The sequence below is a fragment of the Lepisma saccharinum genome, chromosome 4 (genome assembly GCF_977018435.1).
Source record: "Lepisma saccharinum chromosome 4, izLepSacc3.1, whole genome shotgun sequence".
In the NCBI taxonomy this organism is placed as follows: domain Eukaryota; kingdom Metazoa; phylum Arthropoda; class Insecta; order Zygentoma; family Lepismatidae; genus Lepisma; species Lepisma saccharinum.
The window spans coordinates 7,277,093-7,299,260 of NC_139232.1; the positions used below are offsets into that span (position 1 = coordinate 7,277,093).

General features: G+C 39.4%; 1 protein-coding gene across 2 annotated transcripts in view; it reads left to right on the forward strand.

Annotated features, from left to right (window-relative positions):
- Positions 1 to 22,168, forward strand: part of LOC145986364 (alpha-amylase 2-like) — a 48,824-nt gene that overhangs the window by 6,442 nt on the left and 20,214 nt on the right. For both annotated transcript variants that reach the window (XM_083120262.1, XM_083120261.1), the window contains exons 2-4: positions 8,988 to 9,133; positions 14,922 to 15,111; positions 21,644 to 21,759. In XM_083120262.1, the coding sequence (XP_082976388.1) occupies positions 8,988 to 9,133; positions 14,922 to 15,111; positions 21,644 to 21,759 (452 nt within the window). The remainder of the gene's footprint in view (positions 1 to 8,987; positions 9,134 to 14,921; positions 15,112 to 21,643; positions 21,760 to 22,168) is intronic.

Sequence of the window (22,168 nt, forward strand, 5' to 3'; positions counted from 1 at the left end):
GGCTGTCCATTTCTGTCGCTGCTGCAGACTATGCAGGTAGTCCTGAGACCACTTCCTCCATACTCGCTGCTGGAACTGCTGTATGCGCTGCCATCTGGATAATCTGTTGGCAGCCAGATCTGTAATGTTTGGTTCAGGAACTGAGGTTAGAGGACCTCCAATAAGAAAATGACCAGGGGTAATGTAGCTGAATTCATCATGAGAATCAAGGAGTGTGGAAAGAGGACGGGAGTTGAGGCAGGCCTCTATTTGGCATAGCAGAGTTACTAGTTCTTCGTATGTTAGCACGGCGTTTCCTGCTACTCTTCGAAGATGGTATTTCATAGACTTCACTGCACTTTCAAAAATCCCGCCGAATGATGGACTGCGTGGTGGAGAATACTTCCATAGGAAATTCTCTTCTGCTGCAAATCTGTTAATGTCCTTGTTAAATTCTTGTGATTGAAAGAGTTTACGTAATTCCTGCAATTCATTTTTAGCACCATGGAACGTCGTAGCATTGTCGCTAAAAATACATTGCACACTTTCCTCTTCTCGCGGTGAAGCGTAGTAGAGCTGCGATGAAGGCTTGTGATGTCAAGTCTGAGACAATCTCTAGATGAATTGCCCTTGTGGCAAGACAAGTGAAAACTGCAATGTAGCATTTTCTTGTGGATCTGCTTCTTGCGGCCCCGGTCTTGATGTGGTATGGCCCTGCGTAATCAACGCCTACGTGATGGAATGCCTTGCTGGGTCTCACTCTACTGGAGGGTAACTGCCCCATCAGCTGCTGGGCGGCTGAAGCCTTCAAACGATAGCATATGTTGCACTGATGAATGATCTGTTTGACCACCTGTCGTATGCGAGGTATCCAGTATTTCTCACGAAGTGATGATATGAGAAGCTGTGGACCAGCATGCATAAGTCTCTTGTGTTCTGATGCTATCAGAATTTTCGCGAAATGACTCTTCGGATGAAGAATAATTTGATGCTTGCTTTGGAATTCCAGTTCACTGTTTTCCAATCTTCCTCCGACACGAATTACTTTTTCATTGTCGAGAAATGGATGAAGGTTCCTCAAAATGCTTTTGTTGTGTACTTGCTGCTTGTCAGACAAATCTTTGATTTCCTGAGAGAAGAATGCGCGTTGTGTTATCTTGATGCAGGCAAGTGTGGCGCCTTGAATTTCAAAGGTGGTAAGGTCTTCACTCCTTTTCTCTCTTGAGTTTCTGCAATTGCTGATGAACCTTTTGCAGAGTGACACTACTCTCAGTAGCTTGGATAAAGTTGAATATCTAGATATGATTTCTTCTTCAGTTGTTACATGAGTGACCAATGTGGTAGCTGCTACCTTACGCTGCTCTGGAATAGTGTTGTCGTCTGGACGGAATGCTAAACTGGATGATGGCCACTGTGTCTCCTCTTCTTGGAGCCAGGTGGGTCCGTGCCACCAAAGCTGAAGTGATCTGATAGTTTTTGCATCGACTCCTCGTGAGATCAGATCTGCAGGATTGTCTTTTGACGGAACGTGCTTCCAATCACTGACCTGTGTGAGTTCCTGTACCATAGCAACCCGGTTGGCAACAAAAGGTTTCCATTTACTGGCTGGTGACGCCAGCCAAGCTAGGACGATTTTTGAGTCGGTCCATAGGTGAATGGTGTCTATACATAGACGCAGTATGGACAATGCTTTGTGTACCAGTTTGGCTAGTAGAACTGCCGCACATAATTCCAAACGTGGAAGAGTGGTTCTCTTCACCGGAGCCACCTTGGACTTTGAACACAATAAGTTCACACTTATGTGACCCTCTGAATCAATTGATCTTACGAAGAGAACACTGCCATAGTTTCTCTCTGATGCATCAGAGAAACCGTGAATTTGAACTTTATGGATGTCTCCTGGAGCCAAAACGAAGCGTGGTACTTTTACTTCGTTAATACATGTGAGCTGCGAATGAAGACGACGCCATGTTTTCTGCAAATCTATAGGAAGCGGATCATCCCATCCTACATTGTGGAGCCATAACTGCTGCAGGAATGACTTGTATGTTATCACCACTGCCGATATTAGTCCGATTGGATCGAACACTTGTGCAATTATGCTGGCAACTTGGCGCTTTGAGAAGATCTTCAACGAGCCTACATCCACTGTTGTGGAGACCTTGCTGTCCATGAGAAATTCGTCCGTGGATGGGCGCCATGAAATTCCCAATGTTTTTGTGCCTTCTGTGTCGAATTGCACTAGATCCTGTACTGCCTTCAATTCTTCTGGAATAGATTGCAACACTGCCTTGCTATTGGAGCACCATTTACGTAGATTGAATCCTCCCTTCTGGAGTAATTCTGTGAGACTTTCACGCAGCTTTATTGCACCTTCAATGCAATGATTTCCTCCCAGAAAATCGTCAACGTAGAAGTCATGTGTCAAGACATGAGTGGCTACTGTGAAATTTGATGATTCATCTTCTGCCAACTGCTTGAGGCATATTGTGGCCAAGAATGAACTTGAAGTTAATCCATAAGTGACTGTGTTCAAACTGTAAAAATGAATTGGTTCGTCACGTGATGCTCTCCATAAGATGCATTGAAGTGGTCTGTCTTCTGAATGCATGTTAATTTGCCTATACATTTTAGCCGTGTCTGCAGTCAGTGCGATTTTGTGACTACGAAATCTGAGCAGGATTGAAAACAATTCTTCTTGTATCGTGGGACCAATCATTTGTATACTGTTCAACGATTCCCCCGTTGTTGTGGGCGAGCTTCCATCAAAAACCACTCTTAAACGTGTAGTTTTGCTTGATTCCTTGATCACACAGTGATGTGGAATGTAGTACCTTGTCTCCTTGTCTCTGGATACATCTTCCAATGTCCCAATTGGTTGCATGTGTTTGAGTTGTTGGTACTCGACCATGAATTCTGTGTACTCTCTTTTCAATTCCACGTTCCGATCAAGTCTTCTTTCTAATTGGTTAAATCGTGAAATCGCTGTTTGCAGAGAATCCCCAAGAACGGATCTGTCCTTCTTCAAGGGTAGCTTGACTGTGTATCGACCTTCTCGATCACGAGATGTAGTTTCCTGGAAATGTTTTTCACAGGCGATTTCTTCTGGTGAAGGCAACTTATCATGGAATTCCTCCAAATCCCAAAATCTCTGTAAATGGAAATTGACTGTATCTTCTTTGCGAACAAAGAATGACTTCGAAGGTCCGTTCGTAGATGGTACATTGGGAATCCTTCCGGCTACAATCCATCCAAATTCAGTGTTTTGCAACGCTGGATAGTTTCCTGGTCTTGAAAGTTTTTCTGGCTTGAGAATCGTGTAGAACACATCTGCAGACAGAAGTAGGTCAATGTTGCCAGGTGTATGGAAGCTAGGATCTGCTAAATGTATGTCACTCGGAATTCCCCATGTGGAAGTTTCGAGCCTCTGCGCTGGCATCGAACCTGTGATGTTTGGCAAGATGGAACAAGATATATCCATGGTGAATCCACTTATGCTGGATTTAATCTGCGTCTCCATGGTGTGAAACGCTTGCACTGTAGCTTCATTTATCCCTTGGATAGGTATTCGGCGTTTTTGTTTCTTGATGCGTAGCTGCTGAGCAAGATGCTCTGTCATAATGTTACTCTGCGAGGCTCCATCCAAAAGTGCACGACATGGGAGCCACTCGCCGTATGCGTTCTTGATTTTTATGACTGCTGTGGCTAGGAGAACTTGCGAAGTTTCTCTGTTCTTGACAGAACAATATGTTGCTTTAGTCTGGGCATCATTATCCTGAAAACGAGTATCATCGCCTACTGCCGGTTTACTTCTGGGCTGCTTCTGTGTTTGACGTTCTCTGCTGTTTTTATATCTTCATGAAGAAGGGAATTATGTTTCTCGCCGCAATATTTGCAAGATCCTGCCTTGCATCCTGACCTAAATCCCTGGTGATCTGACTGTCCAAGACAATTGAAACAGATCTGGTTTTCTCGAAGAAATTTGTACTTCTGACCTATAGTAGCTGCTTTGAAAGAACTGCACGCAAACAGCGGATGCTTATTATTCTTCATAGTATCCTTGCAATACAGGCATGAAGGAGATACGGTAGAAACATACGATCTTGAAGGAGAAGGATGCGCAGGTTTGTGACTTTGTTGTTTGGTGTTGCCACTAAACTGTGGTTTGAATGTTGATCTTTCATTGGAAATTGGTTTGAATTTCTCTAAAGCCTTGGTTCTGTGCTCTAGAAATTGAAACAAACTGTCAAGAGTAGTGAATTCAGAATCATTCACTTCTAATTCAAAAGCTTTTCGTGTGGTGGCATCAAGCTGAGAGGTAAGATGCTGAACTAACACTATATCTGATAGTGAACTATCTCCTGCTAATAATTTTAACGCTGAGATGGAACTGATAGCTGTGTTTGTGAACGCTCGCAACTCTTCTGCGTTTTCTCTCGACACTGGTTTTATATGCAAAATATCATTGACGTGTGAAGCAGCTATGAGACGCTTGTTGTCAAAACGCTCTTGGAGTTGTTTCCACGCTACACCGTAGTTGGATGCTGTAATTGGTATGCTTTCAATGATTTGCAATGCCTCACCCTTCAGTGCGACACGTAAATACTGGAATTTCTGAATATCTGAAATATCCGAATTATCATGTATGAGCGAAGAAAATGTGTCTTTGAATGATACCCATTGGGTGTAATTTCCACTGAAATGCGGAAGCTCTATTAATGGCAACTTGACTTGAGACTTGCACGAAGCCCTGTGTTTATTTTCCGCGCCATCTGTTTTTGAATGATTTCCCTCAATTAATGTTAGCATCTGCGACTTGAGATCGAAATATGAAAGTTCGATTGTCTCTCGAACTGCCGTGTGTTCATCGTCTGTGGCTTCAAATTCAATGCAATCCTGAATTTCTTCTATCTTGGGCCATAATGTGTTCAGTTGCTCCAGCTGAACCTTGATCTGTTGAACGTTCGGCGCCTCTGGATCAACACTGCTAATGTACGACTGCAATCTCGTTATTTGCCCCCTGTAGGCGGCACGTTGCTTTAGAAGATGTGCTAAGTCTGCCATGCCTCAAGGTGGGAGGGGCTAAGCAATGCGTATTGAAATGAAAGGAAAAAATGAGGAAATATTGAACCAAACACTGTTGTACTCACCGATCTGGCATTCACTGGACCATCTGGGCATCTGAAATCCTGGTTAGGCTGCAACACTGCAGGTAGTCGTTGACACTGACGAGTACTGGAACAGCTGATGCACGGTCGCCATGGTGATGTCACGTCTGCACGCGTGGGCTGCTTGATGCAACTCTCCGCGATACGTTTCTCCTCGCTCCCGCACGAAAACGAACGAAAAGCCAGTCCCGTGAAGGAACAGAAAACTGCAATCTAAAAATAACTCAGGGACACACCACCGGTGTATGACGTCATGTCACTGGTCGCCGACCGAAAGTCCTCGTACAGCGCGAGGGGCGAAGGGAGCGGAGTGTGAAACGTCACTGACAAGCGAACAACGAGAGCGCTGGCGGTCGGGGAAGTCCCGATCGTCCTTCAGCCACGTGGAAAATATTTCGCGCGCTACAACGAATGACGTAATGCTATCAATAACTTGTAGTTACTGTACTTGAAAATAATGTTTGCACAACACAATGTCACTAAAATCACTGATAGTAACGTACCTCATGTTCAATACAAAGGAGATCGCGGCCTGCGGAGGACCAAAATGTTTGCGTTCCGGACCGTACAGGACCAAAACTGAATGTAGAACCTGTCCGGCTGTGAAGGACCAGAAATGAATGATGATCCAAACCGGTAGGATCTAAATGTAAGTGAAATTGTAGGTACCACTTACATCTCTCTGGTATGGATTGTGTCGCTACAGGGCAAAGTTCACCGCGATCCTCTTGGTAGTTGTAAAGAAAACACAGGCACACACACTGATAACTATAACTATGTATTATAAGGTATATGCACATAACACTTGATTACACTTCCCATGCACTCCTGTCTAGGGGAAACTCTTTACACGAAGTTGCAGCTGGGGTTACAACAACGCGCCACTAATGAAACGTAGCCACGTTGGGCTTACGGTATCCATAATTGTCCGCGACGGTTTCTGGCTGTGTCCCGAGTGGCCTCTCTACGCACACTGGCTGGAAGTAACTACCGCACTAAAATGGCGGCAACTAGACACCGCGCTAAGATTGAATTAGCCAATGGGAGTGCAGGTTACTTAAGGCATTTGAAATACACAAATAAACAATTGAAGCTATATGCAATATAAAATATATAAAGAAAGAATAAACATGGTTACTTTTATAGATAAATCTCCAACACCCATACAGTCGACTGCTGTTTACGTTCCGGCTCATATGCATATATCCATGATTCGTCACCTGTTACAATCTTATATACGTCTTTTGAAGCACCACGATTGTATTTATTGAGCATTTGTTTGCACCAATTGACGCGAGCGTCTTTTTGAGTTTTCGTCAAATTGTGTGGGATCCAACGAGAACATACCTTTCTCACAGCTAAATGATCATGTAATATTTTATATATGCTGGTGGAACTAATGCCTATGGTTGCCTCAATCTCACTGTATGTCACATGACGATCTTGCAGTATTAGGTTTTGCACAGCATCAATGTTTTCTTGAACAACAACTGATTTTGGACGACCTTCGCGAATCTCGTCGGTGAGCGAATGGCGGCCACGATTAAATTCGTTATACCAGCGTTTCACAGTGGCAAAGGATGGGGCTTCATCGCCAAATGTGGAAGTAAGTTGATCGATGCACTCTTGTCTTGATAATCCTCGTCGGAAATCGTAAAAAATCATCGCACGAAAATGTTTACGAGTTAATTCCATTTTATTGTTGTCGCGCAATCTCCAAGGCAACATAAACAACACAAATGAAGCTATTGACAAAACATTTGAAGTACGTTATGGTCAATAATGCCAGACGATTCCGTGCAAACGTCAAATCGCGCCTAACTTCAATCAGTGTTGCCAAGGCTCAAAATATAAATAGTGACCCTCGTATAAATTGATACACGCAAAACACAATTGTATTTTTAGATATTGCGCATCTATTGAATCGTGGAACGCCCACTCGGAAAGAAGCTGTATTTAATATTACCTTGAAGTGAAAATAAAGAACACTACACTAAAGTTCAAATCACCAACCCTGAAACCTTCTGTAAACAAAACCACTTGCATGCAGAAAGCATTAAATATTATTTAGAGCTCTTCCCTAAATTGTCGTTAGCAACGATGATCACACAAACATATTATCAATGTGGTACTATGGAAGAATATGTAAGAATAAGAGGCAGTGGCCACTGAAATTAATAGAACAAAGAAGAAAAAAAACAGTTCCGCGGATAAAGCCAGTGCTAGTCTCTACATATTTACCCACCACCGCATCCCTCTTCTCCCAATTATGAATATAATCATACTACACCTCAAGATTTTTAGGAGTAGTTTTCCGAAAGGAGACTAGTGGTACAGTGTGAACTTTCATCCTAAGATGACAAGACAGTATAAAAATTCAAATAAATCTTATCTTTTCTTGGTACAGTGCTTGGTGCTTGAAGCACATCTTCAAGTTTACGAAAGCTGCAGAAATCGATGGTTTATAATTAATGAGCAGTTAGTTCCATGAAACCAAACAATAATAATTAACTTTGCAATAAATTTATAGCTATTTCGTTGGTTTTGAGTTCGTTGTAAAGCAAGGCACAATTTAACATTTCGCGCGTTTGTAATCAATAGAAATTACCTTTTTGCACCTATTTACTTTGCACTTTAATTCATACATATAGGAAATAGTAGGCCTACCTTTAATAAATGTATTCTTCACCATGAAGATTATGTAGACAATATGATACTTTGATTATTATATTTTGTAAGAATTTTATAATTTGAACACTACAGGATACTTCTAATAATGATAAACAATCAATGTCCATCGTACTAAAGTACACAAAACCAGTTTCACAATTCAATTCCAACGATATATTTTTCATTGAGATGTTTCTTCATTTAGTCTATATGACAATAACAACGAATGTGCTCATGTCTGCACTTGCTTTCTTTTAGAACATATGGAAATATGAACAAAATACAGTAGACACTTGCCTAATTTGGACATTTCTTTCCCAGACAGAGCAACCACAGATAACCATAGCTTAATTCGTTTATCTGTGGTGCAACAATAGCGAGACTGATGGATTCCTGAGAGTGCATAAAATACTTTACTTCAATTCTTTATCACGCTCAATATTACAACTTTACTATGCAGTGTATAGAAATACAATAAGAGGAACACATATGATACTGTTAAAAGAACCTTATCAGTGCTATGCAGTCTCATTTGTTCAGTGCTGTCACTTTCAAATACGTAAGGCGTCAGCGGCGAACTGGTGGCTCTGAATTACGTGAAGGGTTAGTAGGAAAGAAAACGGGGTAATAGAGAAATGTAGACCAATAGTTACACATACTCATGGAGTTTCTAACGTAACACTTACTACGTAAGGTCGCGGTGTTAACAAGTCTACAAATTACAAATAATCCTTCTCCTCTACAGCTTGTGCCTATGTACGCTAGCCTGCTTGGTGGTTGAGTGTGTTAAGGACTCCACGATGGCATAGTGGTAACGTAAAAACTGTAGGTCCAGTCCCTAATAGTGTATCTGTGCACAAAGTGGACTCAAAATAAACTGCGACTCAGTATCATAACATTATATTATTATTTTGTCGACCCCAGTGGCAGAGTTATGAGCACAGCGCGCCACGACCTCATAGGCCACTGGTTCACATCCCGGGTAATGCATGGATGTTTGTGTGTGTGTCATGAATTAAAAATAGAGAATGAAGTGAAATTGATATGAAATTATGAGACAGAATGACAAGGAAGAAGTGGTGGACTTTTACCCTTACCTCCTATGCACACGGCTATGTAGGTACTCTTCATATTTCTATTCCTAACTTACACTTCTTCCCTTTCCTATAGGTGTCTCCACCAAATGAGAACGTTGTCATTGAAAACCGTCCGTGGTGGGAGAGATACCAACCCATCTCCTATATCCTGGAGACGCGTTCTGGAAGCGAGCAGGAGTTTCAAGACATGGTTAACAGATGCAACGCCGTGGGCGTAGGGTGAGTTTATGGACGCACCACTGAACATTTTTATCATGCTTTGGTTTTATGTATTATAATGTCATCATCTCATGACATATCGGAATTGAACGAAACAGTAGTTCTTGGTTTCAACCTACAACACGTTTAGCTTATGGTTCTTAGGTAATAATACGAAATACTTAAATTAATTGTTTACTAAATGTAATAATGTTGAAATTATAATTGAATAGGACACCTGTACCTCAGACTAAGGAACAAATATCTCTCATTTTCTCAAACATCTGAAAACCTTTACTTATAGGCCTCGCGTATATTGTATGCCCCACGCCCCGTACATACCTAGAGCCGGTCCTGAACCTCATTTATAATATTCGTAAATAAAAGATAACTGCATTGGTTGTGCTATATACATGGTGGCCCAAAAGTCTGGCATCATAGGAATAACAACTTATATTACAATACTTGTTCAATATTTTGCCTCCAATGTCAAAACACAACTGTAGACGTTCGTTCATGTTCATCAGAATGTTTCTTACCATTTTTTTTGGCGTTAGAGCGCTGCACTCGGCAGCTATTGGCTCACGCAAATGGTTTGTATCCCTGGTCTTCACACTACAAAACTTTCGCTTTAAGGTAACCCCATACAGCAAAATCCATTGCATTTAAGTCCGGGGATCGGGGAGCCCATTCCACTGTTCCTCTTCGGCCAATCCACTGTGGTAAGTTTTCGTCTAGACAATCACATACTTGAGTGCGTAATGGGTGGGTGCTCTGCGCCGTCTTGCATGAACCATTGCTGTTTTGATCCAAATGCGTCCAATACGGGCAACATTTCGAGGCAATTTTCACTTTTTGCAATATCTTAAAACAAAGTAAGGTCGAAGACTCGGTCTTTCCACAAACCACACAAAACCACGATGCGATCAGCTCCTTGTTGTTTGTTGTTGGTAAACCAATGTGGATTCTCGTCGGACCAGTAGCCTACATTTTGTCGGTTTGCCTCACCGTTCACATAAAAGTTAGCTTCATCTTAGAACATAGCTTTGGATAGAAACTCTTCATCCTCTTCCGATTGTACCAGAAATCAATTGCACATTTCAACACCACGGTCTGGACGATCTTCTGTCAAGTGGTGCAACACCTGCAACTTGTAGGGGTGAAACGTTTGCTTTTTTTAGGATTCGCTGAATACTTGTTCGAGGAACACTCAGTTCCAAGCTGGTTCGGCGAATTGATGTCTTTGGACTCGCAACTACATTCGCCACTACAGTTTTCTCCACCTCTGTTGATGTGCTTGAACTTCCAGATCTGGGTGCATCTACCACACTTCCTGTCTTCTTGAATTTATCAAGCAGTCGGCTCACAATGCTTTGCGACACTGGTTGTCGTTCAGGATGCATCTCATTGAATTGAGCTGCAACGTCTCTCTGGGAGTATTCCCCTCTTCCACAGAGCATAATAATCTCCACACGCTCTTCAATAGTCAACATGTTATACCCGCGACAAATAAAATTAACTATAAACAATAATTTAATTAATAATAATTAAAATAAACTATTATGCACAAAATAGTTGTTTGTCCTATGATGCGGGACTTTTGGGCCACCCTTTACATACCTCGCAAAGATATTAGGCAGACTTAGACTGCAATTGTGGCATTCCACGAAAAGTGGTCCTCCTCCATGTAATTAACAAAATGTATTAATATGCAAATTATTATTGTTTATAATTGATTTGCTTTATTTTACTTCGCTTTTATGCTACTTTTGGCTAATTTGCGAAGATGGTGATGAATTATGATATGATGAATGGACACTCACAAAACATCCATGCCCAGGCTGGGATTCGAATCCGGGACTCCTGGCGTCGTAGCGCGATGTGCTAACCACTCCGCCACTGGGGCCGTCTATTGTTTTTAGTTGTATGAAGGTGTAGATATTTGTGAATGCATGTAATTTGAACATTTCACCAGTAAAAGTTACTAGCATCTGGAGCCTATATGCTTCGCAGACAAATGAAGTCAAAATGTGCTGCATTTTTAGAGTCACACACGTAAATCACTTTTGTTAATTCCTTTAATGCATTCAGCCTATGCCATCATACTCAAGATTTTTTCATGTCTTACCAGACACCACAAAGTACTTGATAATTCTATGAAATCCGTTCATTATGAATATTTAAATCCAGTGTCATGTCTAGAACCTTAAATTTTATGTGTAAAATGTCACACACATAACTCTGGAATGCCTCAATTACGCTTTTAAACGAAATCCGAAGTGGCTCCAACCAGAAATATTTTGACTGAAGTATGATAGTATCAACCCATAACCTAGTGTAGAGGCCCATTTCACAAATTTAGGGCACATTGTGTGGAACGATATGCTCTGAATAACAACTGACATTTCCCATCCTTTGTGTAAGGGTGGCTGCCTACAATTGGCCGTTTGGTTCACTGAACCGAACATCATGTCAGTTACAGATCGTATTACTAGTATGCGTATCGTCCAAACTTGTGACACGTGGAAGAGAGAAAATTGTCGGAATTCATATTTCAGGTCATGATACTCAATATCAAACGGTACGTAAAAAATGAAATATGAATTTTGCATTTTGGAATCTTGGGAATGAAAGAACTCATTTCGTACATTTGCACCCAAATGAGGAATTTGTTCAATTAAAGCAAATTAAATCATTTGCCATTTTAAAATTCGATATGATGAGTGGTAGTGTGAGTGTTCATTGGCGTATTAAGCTTCTGATATTTTGATGCTTTAATAAAATTTATAAACTGCAATTCAAGCTTTGTGTTTTGGGGTTAGGCATTTTCCTTCCAATTACATAATATTGCTTTTTTGTAGCATGAGGTTAACGATACGCAGCATAATGATATTGGAAGGGATAAAATGCATTTAGAAGAAGCCACGTAAGCAGTGACGGCGCCAGCCTGAAATAATTGGGGGGCTACAGATTCCGGAGTCAGATTCTAGGGGGCTAACTGATACCGTATTTACATATTATTTTACTATTTTTACCAGTGACATATTCTACATTCAGACGCACTATGTGAGATACTGTATTGGTTCCTTCACACACAAAAGTACTTTTAGGCACGAATGTTTTAGGCCAAACAAAATATAATAATTATATATTTTTTCTTAAGCCATTATTTAATGGGATAATATCAGACTTACTATTGAGATTACAAAATACACCTTAAAGACGACACTCACTCTCAACTCTGGATATGCGCATGGACGTCAGCAGAATTTTTTCCAGGGAGGGGCAAGCAAGGTAATTTATGCCAGAGTGGCAAATGAAGCATATTTTCCCCCATAATTGTGATGCCCCCTCAAAAAGCACTACTTCAGTCTGAAATTATCATGTTCTTTCAACACCCTTATAATGATTAACATAAATTACTGTGACTGAAATGAAATTACGTGTCAAATATATACTTTTTAGATGGACCATCATTATCTAGAGGGGGCCGCGGCCACCCTTGCCCCCCCCTTCCGGACGTCCATGGATATGCGTATTATTTAATACTGCATGTATTTCTCAGTAAATAGTGTGAATGTTCTTTTGCTGAAGTGAGAAAATGAACCACAGTAAGAACGTCTGTTTATAAAGAGTATCTGCAAAATTATATGCAGCTTTGCAAGCTTTTTCCCAATGGGCAGAATAGATAGATAATTAATTTTTGGCGGCAGTTTTAACTGGGACTCTCCAAACTGTTCAAATCACAACAGCAGTGATCGGCGACAGATTGTAGTTATTCATAGTTTAGAAAATCAGCACTTTCTGAATTTAAACAGCTAATTCCAATTAACACGGCACTGTTTCAAGTAAGCCTTTCCTTTAGTCCAGAAATTAGGCGATCAAGCACTGAAAATAGATCCTAACTTGAATATGTTCTTCACGTGTTGCTTTCTTGCTTTCACATCGAATAAATGGATGAAACCATTTTGGAAGCTTTTAGTTTCGTTAATTTGCTACGGTGCTTGAAATATTATTTTCATCTGCAAATGTCTTCACTTCTTTAATAAGGTCCTGATAAGCAGTATTATCTATTCGAAATTCATGTGCTTTTTCTATGCGAGAATACACTAGAATAAAAGCCGTTTTATGCAGATAGTCAGAAACTACTTTCATGTCTCGCAGAAGGCCATACAAGAGGGCTACAAATGGGGAGGACGAGAGATATACCGTTCATTTGCAGTAATATTTCTTAAGAATAGATGTGCCACACTCAAAGAACAAAGATATTTTCACTGCAAATTCACCTCCCCTAGACAAATTCATTGACATAAAAGCAAAGAATACAGTTGAAATTCTCGCATCGGGCATTTAGACATGATGAGTGAAAGTAACTGTTGAATATTATAATTTTATTTAAAAATATATTATGCATAAAGGCTGATCAATATTGGATAAATACTTTTATATGTGCTTCAAAGAAGGATTCCTCCGCAAAATCGAAATTGGCCACTATGATGTCACTGCAGAAATTATTTTCTAACCTCACAAATGATAATTAACATGTAGTTCTAGCCCTACGAGCAATAAAATTGTCAAAGCGTGCTGTTTTTGTTGTACCGCATTGCAGTGTTTAGTTGGTGTGATTTGTATTATTAAAGTCTACTATATGCCCAGATGCCTATCGGGAATAAACCTAGTGCTTACAGTAGAATCAGTCACTTAACAAACATGCTGCACTTGGGATCGAGCCTGGGACCCCATGCTTCAAAGCAGTAGTCTTACGCTTAAGACTGGACCACGGGGAAGGGAGACCCAATTTTGATCTTTCCAATTCTTAACATTTAAGAATTAGGTAGTTTGTGTACTCTTTGATTCCGCTCTCGCTCTCGGATATTTGCAGATATAAGGACAGACATAACGATGAAACTGATGAGACAACATCAAAAACACTCAATTGCATACCTTGTACTATTCATCTCCATGAATATACTGGCTTCGAAGTTCACCTTCTCTTATTTTCCACTTCAAAATGTCCTATATTTTTGAGACACACTTGACTATCATTTGTGTACACCAATCAGAAAACGGGGGAAGAATTCTCTCCCTAGGCGTAGAAATCCCTAGATACGGTTTTGCTATGGTCAGTAGCGAACCTAGGGATTTCGTAAGGAATGAAGGCCACAGGCAGAATGTTATTCTCTCTGTTTTTAAGAAGCGAGTTTTATCATATTTTCATATATTTGCGGCTGATATATGTTCCTTAATAGACATTTCTTTTTAATCTGGAAGAAACATAATTAACCTCAAAACCTAGCATTCACTGGCCTGGAGTGTCTGAGGGAAAACAAAAGAAAATTTCAGTCAGGCAGATAGATTTTGAACCCGCGACCTCCCGACTATATTCAGTGTTCAGGTGGACACAGTTGGAAAATTCCTCTTTACGAAGACAATTTCTTAATTTCTTCAGTGTTTGTTCCTCTTGCCACACTGTAACAGAAAAATATTTTTCATGTAACATGACTTTCTTTCAAGACAACTTGTATTAAAATATTTGAACCAGTCGAAAATATGTGACAACCCAATTTTTCTCCGTACGCCAGGGGTCCCGGGTTCGAATCCTGGCCTGGATATGGGTGATGGGTGTTCTTTCAGTCCCCCTTCATCAATTTAATCATATCATCACTTATCCTCACCTTCGCGATTAATCAAAAGTGGCAGAGAAGCGAACGACAAAAGTTTGCAGGTTGTCAATTTTTTGTCCGTATGGTAGTTTAATAATATAAAACAATATAGCTACTAGAGCTAAATATAATCGGATCTATTTCAGAATTTACGTAGATTTGGTCATCAACCACATGTCTGCAGATCACGACAATGCCGTGGGAACAGGTGGCAGCACTGCAGATCCCAGCAACAAGCAGTACCCAGCTGTTCCTTACGGACCCAATGATTTCCACACCAGAGACAGTTGCCCGTCATCTAGCGGCGGAATTGATAACTACAATGATGCTAACCAGGTAATATCTAGGAATACTAAGTTAAGACTTTTTTCGTTCTACCAGCTTGGTGTGAGTGTGTGTGTGTGTGTGAGGGGGTTATTTTATGTTTTTATTTTTGTTATTTAGTGTCATTTTTCGTCGATTGGTAGTTACTAAGCATCATTGGGAGAACACAAGAAACCATTTTGAACATGCCCGACCCTGTGGCCGATTGGTTAGCACATCGCGCCGCGACGCCAAGGGACCCGGGTTAGAATCCCGGTCGGGCTTGGTTGTTTGTGAATGTCCATTCATCAATTTCATCATTTCATCACTCATCCCCATCTTCGCAAATTAGCCAAGAGGCACAAAACGCGAAGTAAAATAAACTAAAATAAAAAAAATCAAAATCATTTTGAACATAATGAAACTAGATAATTCACAAATGAATAAGTTAAGATGATTTCATCATCCATATATTTCGGATCATTTTTAAAATACCAGACTCGTCACATTACCTGTACCTATTTAAATAATTAAAGTTGAATTCAACATGGCCGGTTGTACACTCACGGGCGCTTCTGGGTTGTAACGATGCCATTGAAGGCAGCTGCCGTTACAATCCAAGTCCGCGACTGTACAATGATGTAATATGCATGAATCTCGTACAGTACATAATATTGATTATCGACTTTCGACTCACCCTGTTGGCATAGTAATGTTTTCTGTTTTTTAACTTATACGTAGTACAAATCAGAAACTCTTTTAATGCAAACATCATTGAATAGTAAGGAATTCTGAAATTTCAGAGACCAAAATTGTGCATAACTTACGACTATTTTCCGGCTAGTATAGAGTTGCACATCAGGGTTGTTAAAAATCCAGGAACACATAAATCCTAATGAGTTCTATTGGGTTCCGCTGGAGGACAGGGATCTCTTCTTTGTACAATTTAAACTCGGCCCAAGTTGCGTATTCTTTCATTTCAAGACTGAATTTGGACCCTATTTAACTTGATCTAAAAAAAAAAGGTTCCTGGACCGTATTTAAATTCATCCGAAAAGAAGGTTCCTGGACCGAATTGAAATATTTTAGAGATAAGAGTTCTTTACGGTTCAGAACCCATTTACGCTTACTGATTTTCTCTCCTGAACCGGAGAGAAAATTTAAAATTCCTGAACTTTTAACAACCTGGTTGCACATCCTTTCACCACTGCACGTCACCTCCTTGCATATTCCATTCACGAAACAGTCTGATGTCGAGACTTCGCGGCATGGCATCCAAGGATTACCGATGAATGCCGAACTGGAGCAGGTCTCCACGAGATAAAGCCGTTCGCTTAGCAAACAATGACCGGATTGCAGCTTAGGCATCAGAATCCACTCGCATCCCTTTGTATCACGAACCCATCACCTCGGCTCGTAGGACCTAACGAAGCACATGGCTATCGCTTTAGATTCTGAAATGTGGCTGCATCCACAAGCTACAAGATAGCATGTGAAAATTACATTTTTCATTTTAAACCATGTGCGGTGAGCTGTAACAGAAAGTTGAAAATCCACTTACAGAAAATGTCATGGAATGTATGTGCTAGTCGGGTTTGAAGTCGTTTGCACTCGTTAGATGTTAGTTTTGAATGTTAAATGAGACAGCAACCGAATCATCGGGTTTGAAATGAAATAAGAAAGTGAATTCGAAGAAACTCTGGTTCGAATCAGTCGCATTATTGTCAAATTAAAGCTAAGGTATTTACAAGCATTTTTGCTATTGTGTGTGCCGTGTAATTTGAATCAGGGTTTGCGAAGCTTGTTCTATGAGGCGGATAGTGGTCAATAACATTGAAGTGAAAGTAATAAATAGTAACAATAATATGATATCAATTCTGTTCGATAAACTATTACTTACAGTATAGTTCACTGTGAACGAGGTGGCAAAATTATGTTATTCGGACTTTATATATTTATTAAATCAATGATCATACAACATTGTTCTATTAAGGCATACATACATTTTGTGTATTACATAAATTGTTTTACTAATTACTATACAGACGATCTCCTCACTCCTTTCTCCACTGACCCAGTAGGGCTCTCTTGAAAGAATGCAGGGACATATTGTTTACATCAAGACATCATCTGCCACTACTTCGTTATAACTTTTGGCCATTTTCCAAATTGGAAATAGCTTCACATAGTTTGTTTGAGATTTTGGGAACATGAAACAACTCGGGATTTGGTCTGGTTCTCATTTAAAGCACACGATATTGCAATGGAGATACTAACCCCATAGAGTCTATTTTGTTATTTTCTTCAATTTTATATAACATGCTCATGAAGTTTAGATAAAACCTTTCTTCTATTTGCGATGTTAAAGTGTGATACGAGCTCAGAGTACAGAGTGAATATATGGTACACTTTGTCTTCTTTGTACTTTAGATACCTTAAGAATTTGGACTGAATCGTCTCTTATTTCCCTCATAGGCTGCCATATTACCGATACAAATGTAATAATTAATTTCACTTGAGAAAAAATCCAATAATTTCATATAACTTTATTATACAGTGTTGAGTTACACATATAAATACACCCACCCATGATCATCAATCAAATCCATACCAATAATTTCTGAAAAAGTTATCAAAATTATGGTGCAAGACTCAGTAAACTTTGTGCGTTATGTTGTGGATACGCTCCTGACGTGGGATATGATATCTTCGAAATCACTTTTTGTGAATATGCTACGATCCTCGATTAAATCTAGAGCTCCCCGAGGTTCCTACAACTCCTAACTAGGCTATTAATTAGCGTAAGTAATTGGCTAATTAATGTTACAACAATGCACGTCTAGAACATACATATTGATCAGATGTGTTTCGGCAGTGGATACGGGTACGATCCTATATCGTAAACGTGTCTTTAAGGAATGGAATTGGTCTCATGCTGGCAACTTCTTCGTCGGTGTTTTGCCCAGATCTCTTAATATCTCATCCTGTAAAATAAAGTTATCTAGTATGCCGACGAGCAACTTGCCTCGTAATATTTATGCATCTCACCCTACAGCCAGGTTTGTTACTAACTTGGAAAGACGGGGGATGTGTTTCTCAATAGTCCAGTAGAAAGTATTATGGCGCATATGATTTTGGTGTTTTACATACAGTACACCCCCCCCCGCCCCGATCTCAAAGATAGCAATGTCAATATACAGTACTTCAGCATACTAGATCTCGGATGATATGTTTTTAACCTTTTTCCTTTGCAGGTAAATGTTATGTTATGTAAAAGTTACGTCAGAGTTTCTTTAAAAAACTCAACAACTGACGAAGTTTTATTATGTCTAAAATAACCTATTTTGCTTGTTAGGACCTATTTTAGGTTTATGTGCCTACATTAAACCTTTTTTAGGATTTTATATTTTTTAAAGGTTTTACAGGACTTTTATATTTCAGAGGTAACCCGGTGTAGTGACGAAACAATTCAATGGCTGACGTGTTTGAAACGCATTTTCTCCCTCCAAGTCTATGATATTTTTCAAAGCTCTAAATAAAACAAAATGTCTGACGCTACTGTTACCTGCACACTTGACGACGTTTAGATGGGGCAGTTCCCCCCTACTTTTTGCCCCCACAATGTAAGCTCTTACTACTAAGCGTTATCTACTAACAGAAACTAAACTATCCCTAAATCGTATTTGGATTAATAAAAGCTGCAAATTTTCACGTCTACGGAGAATAATTGGAATAGAGAAAACATCTGCTTGTACATTTTTTCTTCATGTTTTACCTAAATCACGCATAATTCCCAGAGCCAATAATTCATGCATAATTACCGGAATTCAAAGTGAGTAGTCACCCTGATATTGTGCATCAAATTCTACATACGTAATTCACTTTTTGCATAACAAGTAACTTTTGCTAACAGGACATAAATGGTGGTCCAAAAGTCCCGGAACGGTCACATATCGTGAGAAATACGCATGAAATCGGAAAATGAAAAATACGTGTTTAATAAGTGAAAGAAAGCTATTCAATGATATCACACTTGATTCCCCAAACCCAGCCCCTGAGGGTGGGGCGGGGAGCAACTGTGAAATTGTAAATAGAAACCCCCATTTTGCATTGTAGAATCGGAAAGAGGGCTTCATTCAGAGTCCACGAGCTATCAACCATCCTCTTAGCTCAATTAGGGAGATATGGCGATTCGGGATTTTTGGACCACCCGGTATATGTAGTATTAATAAAATTTCTTACGGTTCTTGTGAAATTTTGTTTTCAACGATTGTATCTAATCAGTACTTTTCAGGAATTTGCAACCTGCTTCAGGATTTTTTAGCCTAATTTGAGATTTTTTAGACCCTATTTTATGATTTTTAGAACCTATTTTAGGATTTTTAGAGTTTATTTTAGGAACCTAAAAACACACTTTTTAGATCCTAAAAATCCGAGGTCTAGTCATTACTATCATTCCTGTGAAAAGAGAGCTCTGATTGTTAAAAATAAAAAATAATGTAAAAATAAACTTTAACGAAAATTGATAAAAATTAATCTCTAAAATATAGTATTTTATACAAGTAAATAAGTAAATAAGTTTTACTCCACAATATTACGCAAGAGTATGACGTCTTGTAATATGGAAGGTCTTTGGTTTCGATAGTCTTCTTTGGCTTACATTATGTATAGTGCTTTTGCTATAGCATTTTTCATTGTCTTTTTTAATACTTCTTCTTCTTCTTTGACCCTATCGACTCTATGCTAACTTAGGTCATATGTTCCATATCATGGTTTATTCTTCTGAATCACTGTTTTATACACTCACTGCATACACTGTTTTATTTCACACTTGACAATAGTCATCCGCCTCCCTCAACTGAGATTTGTTATGAGTTTATTAGCATTTGGGGCATTTCACGAAAACTGGTCCTAATGCATGCTAATAACAAAATCAAATAATGTGGAAATTATTATTGTTTTTAATTGCATTAAGGTTTAAATGTTTGTGAATGTATATAATTTGCACATTTAACCAATAAAAGTTACTAGCATCTGCAACCTACATGCTTCACAGACAAATGAAGTCAAAATTTTGCTACATTTATAAAGTGTCACACGTAACGCACTTTTGTTGATTCTATGAAATCAGTTCATTATGAATATTTTAATCCAATCTCATGTCTAGAACCTTAAATGTTGTCTCAAATGTCACACACGTAACGCAGGAATGCCCCATTTAGTTTAAATAAGGCAATCTTGCATCTCCTGGCATGTCCATATAATTAATATCCAGAGTATATTAAGTGTTGGATCTGATAAAAATGTCGTCATGGAAATTGAGAATTCGACGTGACACTTTCGTAGTTCTTTGTGTAATATAATTTGTTGTTGTTTGTATTCCGAACTTTGGAGGAATAAATGCTTGGCATTTTGCTGTTATGCACAACATTTATATTCTTGTGTGGGAATAATAATCAAACGGGATAAATGTGAATTTGTACGGACATGTCTAGCATAGAATCAGATTATGAAAGTCAGTAATTCTCTTTGGATAATGTGTGTACAAAAACATGGTATTTTTCTTTAAAGATCTTCCGTCCATTTATATGTACGAGGGCCGTTCAATAAATAATTGTCCCTATGTTGTAATATTTTTATTTGACCCTCGTGTACTGTGAGCGGTCTCAAGGGAAATGTTCAACGTGTTGGCCACCTCACGAACCTTGATTCTTCTGTTCGCGGATCAGTTCATCCACTTTCACGATATTCTCATCAGTGGAGCCAGTTGAGCGACGACCGGATGGAACTTAATCAAAAATCCCTACTCTGCCATCAGTGAGCAAGTTGCACCACCTTCTAACCATCTGCACAGACATTACAGTGTCGCCGTACACAGCAACCAGCTTCCTGTGAATGCCAAGCCATTTACCCATTCGTACCCAATCACGGCACGGCACGCACTTCTTCCCGACACCTGTCATGCTGCCCCTTGATGCTGTCCTCCTCTCTAATGGTGCGAGCCCGGCGTTTCACGGTTCCGTCTTTCCTTTCCCTCTGCGCATGCGCCTTCGCGTCTGCATAAGAAATGCTTATTGTTCCTTGAAGGCGACAGTCAGGGCTTGTCAACCATGTGTATATTGTTACTGAATTATTTTTGTAACAAATTTTAGGGCACATGGAAACTTATTTATTGCACGATCCTCGTATATCCTATATTCTGAAATTATTCTGTTCTCCATTGTTGCCATAGGTAGAATAATTGTTTCCTTGTAAGTACTTAATCAGAAATTCTTGCACGCGATTCGCAACTGTTAAGTAGAACAACCAACTTTCATAGACGTTTGCCAGTTTAAAATATGTTTTCCAACTTATCGATGAGAAACTTTCAGTGTTTTGGTGACTTTTGCAAGAAATTGTGAGTAAAAAGTTTGATAGATTGATGAAATGGTGCATGTGTAGACAAGTTTACGTTCGTCAATATTTGTGTGCCTTAGTCTTTGCTTAAAATCAGATCAGTCATAATCGAAATTCAGCTGATAATTTGGAACTAATTCCTAATTCAACTGTTTCTGTCTCATGAAAGGTGAGGAATTGTGAGCTGTCTGGCCTTCACGACCTCAACCAGGGGACGGACTACGTTCGTCAGAAGATTCAGGAGTACATGAACAAGCTAATCAGTTACGGTGTTTCAGGATTTAGGTAACAACATATTTTGTAATCTAGTTTTGACTAACAAAATTCATGTTACTGTAGAGATTATTTCAGAGACAATTTTTTAATGGGAATAAGTCAACGAATATTTATATTCAAATAGCAAAAGGTGTTTTATTGTTTGTGATTAACTAATGTTAGTACCTGCAGTGATTTTGTTTTAATATTATAGTACTTATAAAATTCTTGTATAACCTTGTTCATATAAGTTTCAAAAATTACTTCTTTTAATTAATTATGCTTTGAATATCTATCGTCATCAGTACATATTAACTAGAAAAAAATTTAGTCGTTGTAGTAGAATTAAATTTCCTCCGCCGACCTATGTGGCGGAATGGTTAGCACAGCGCGGTACGACGCGGCGCCAGCGTTTCAGTGTTGTAATCCCGGCATGGGT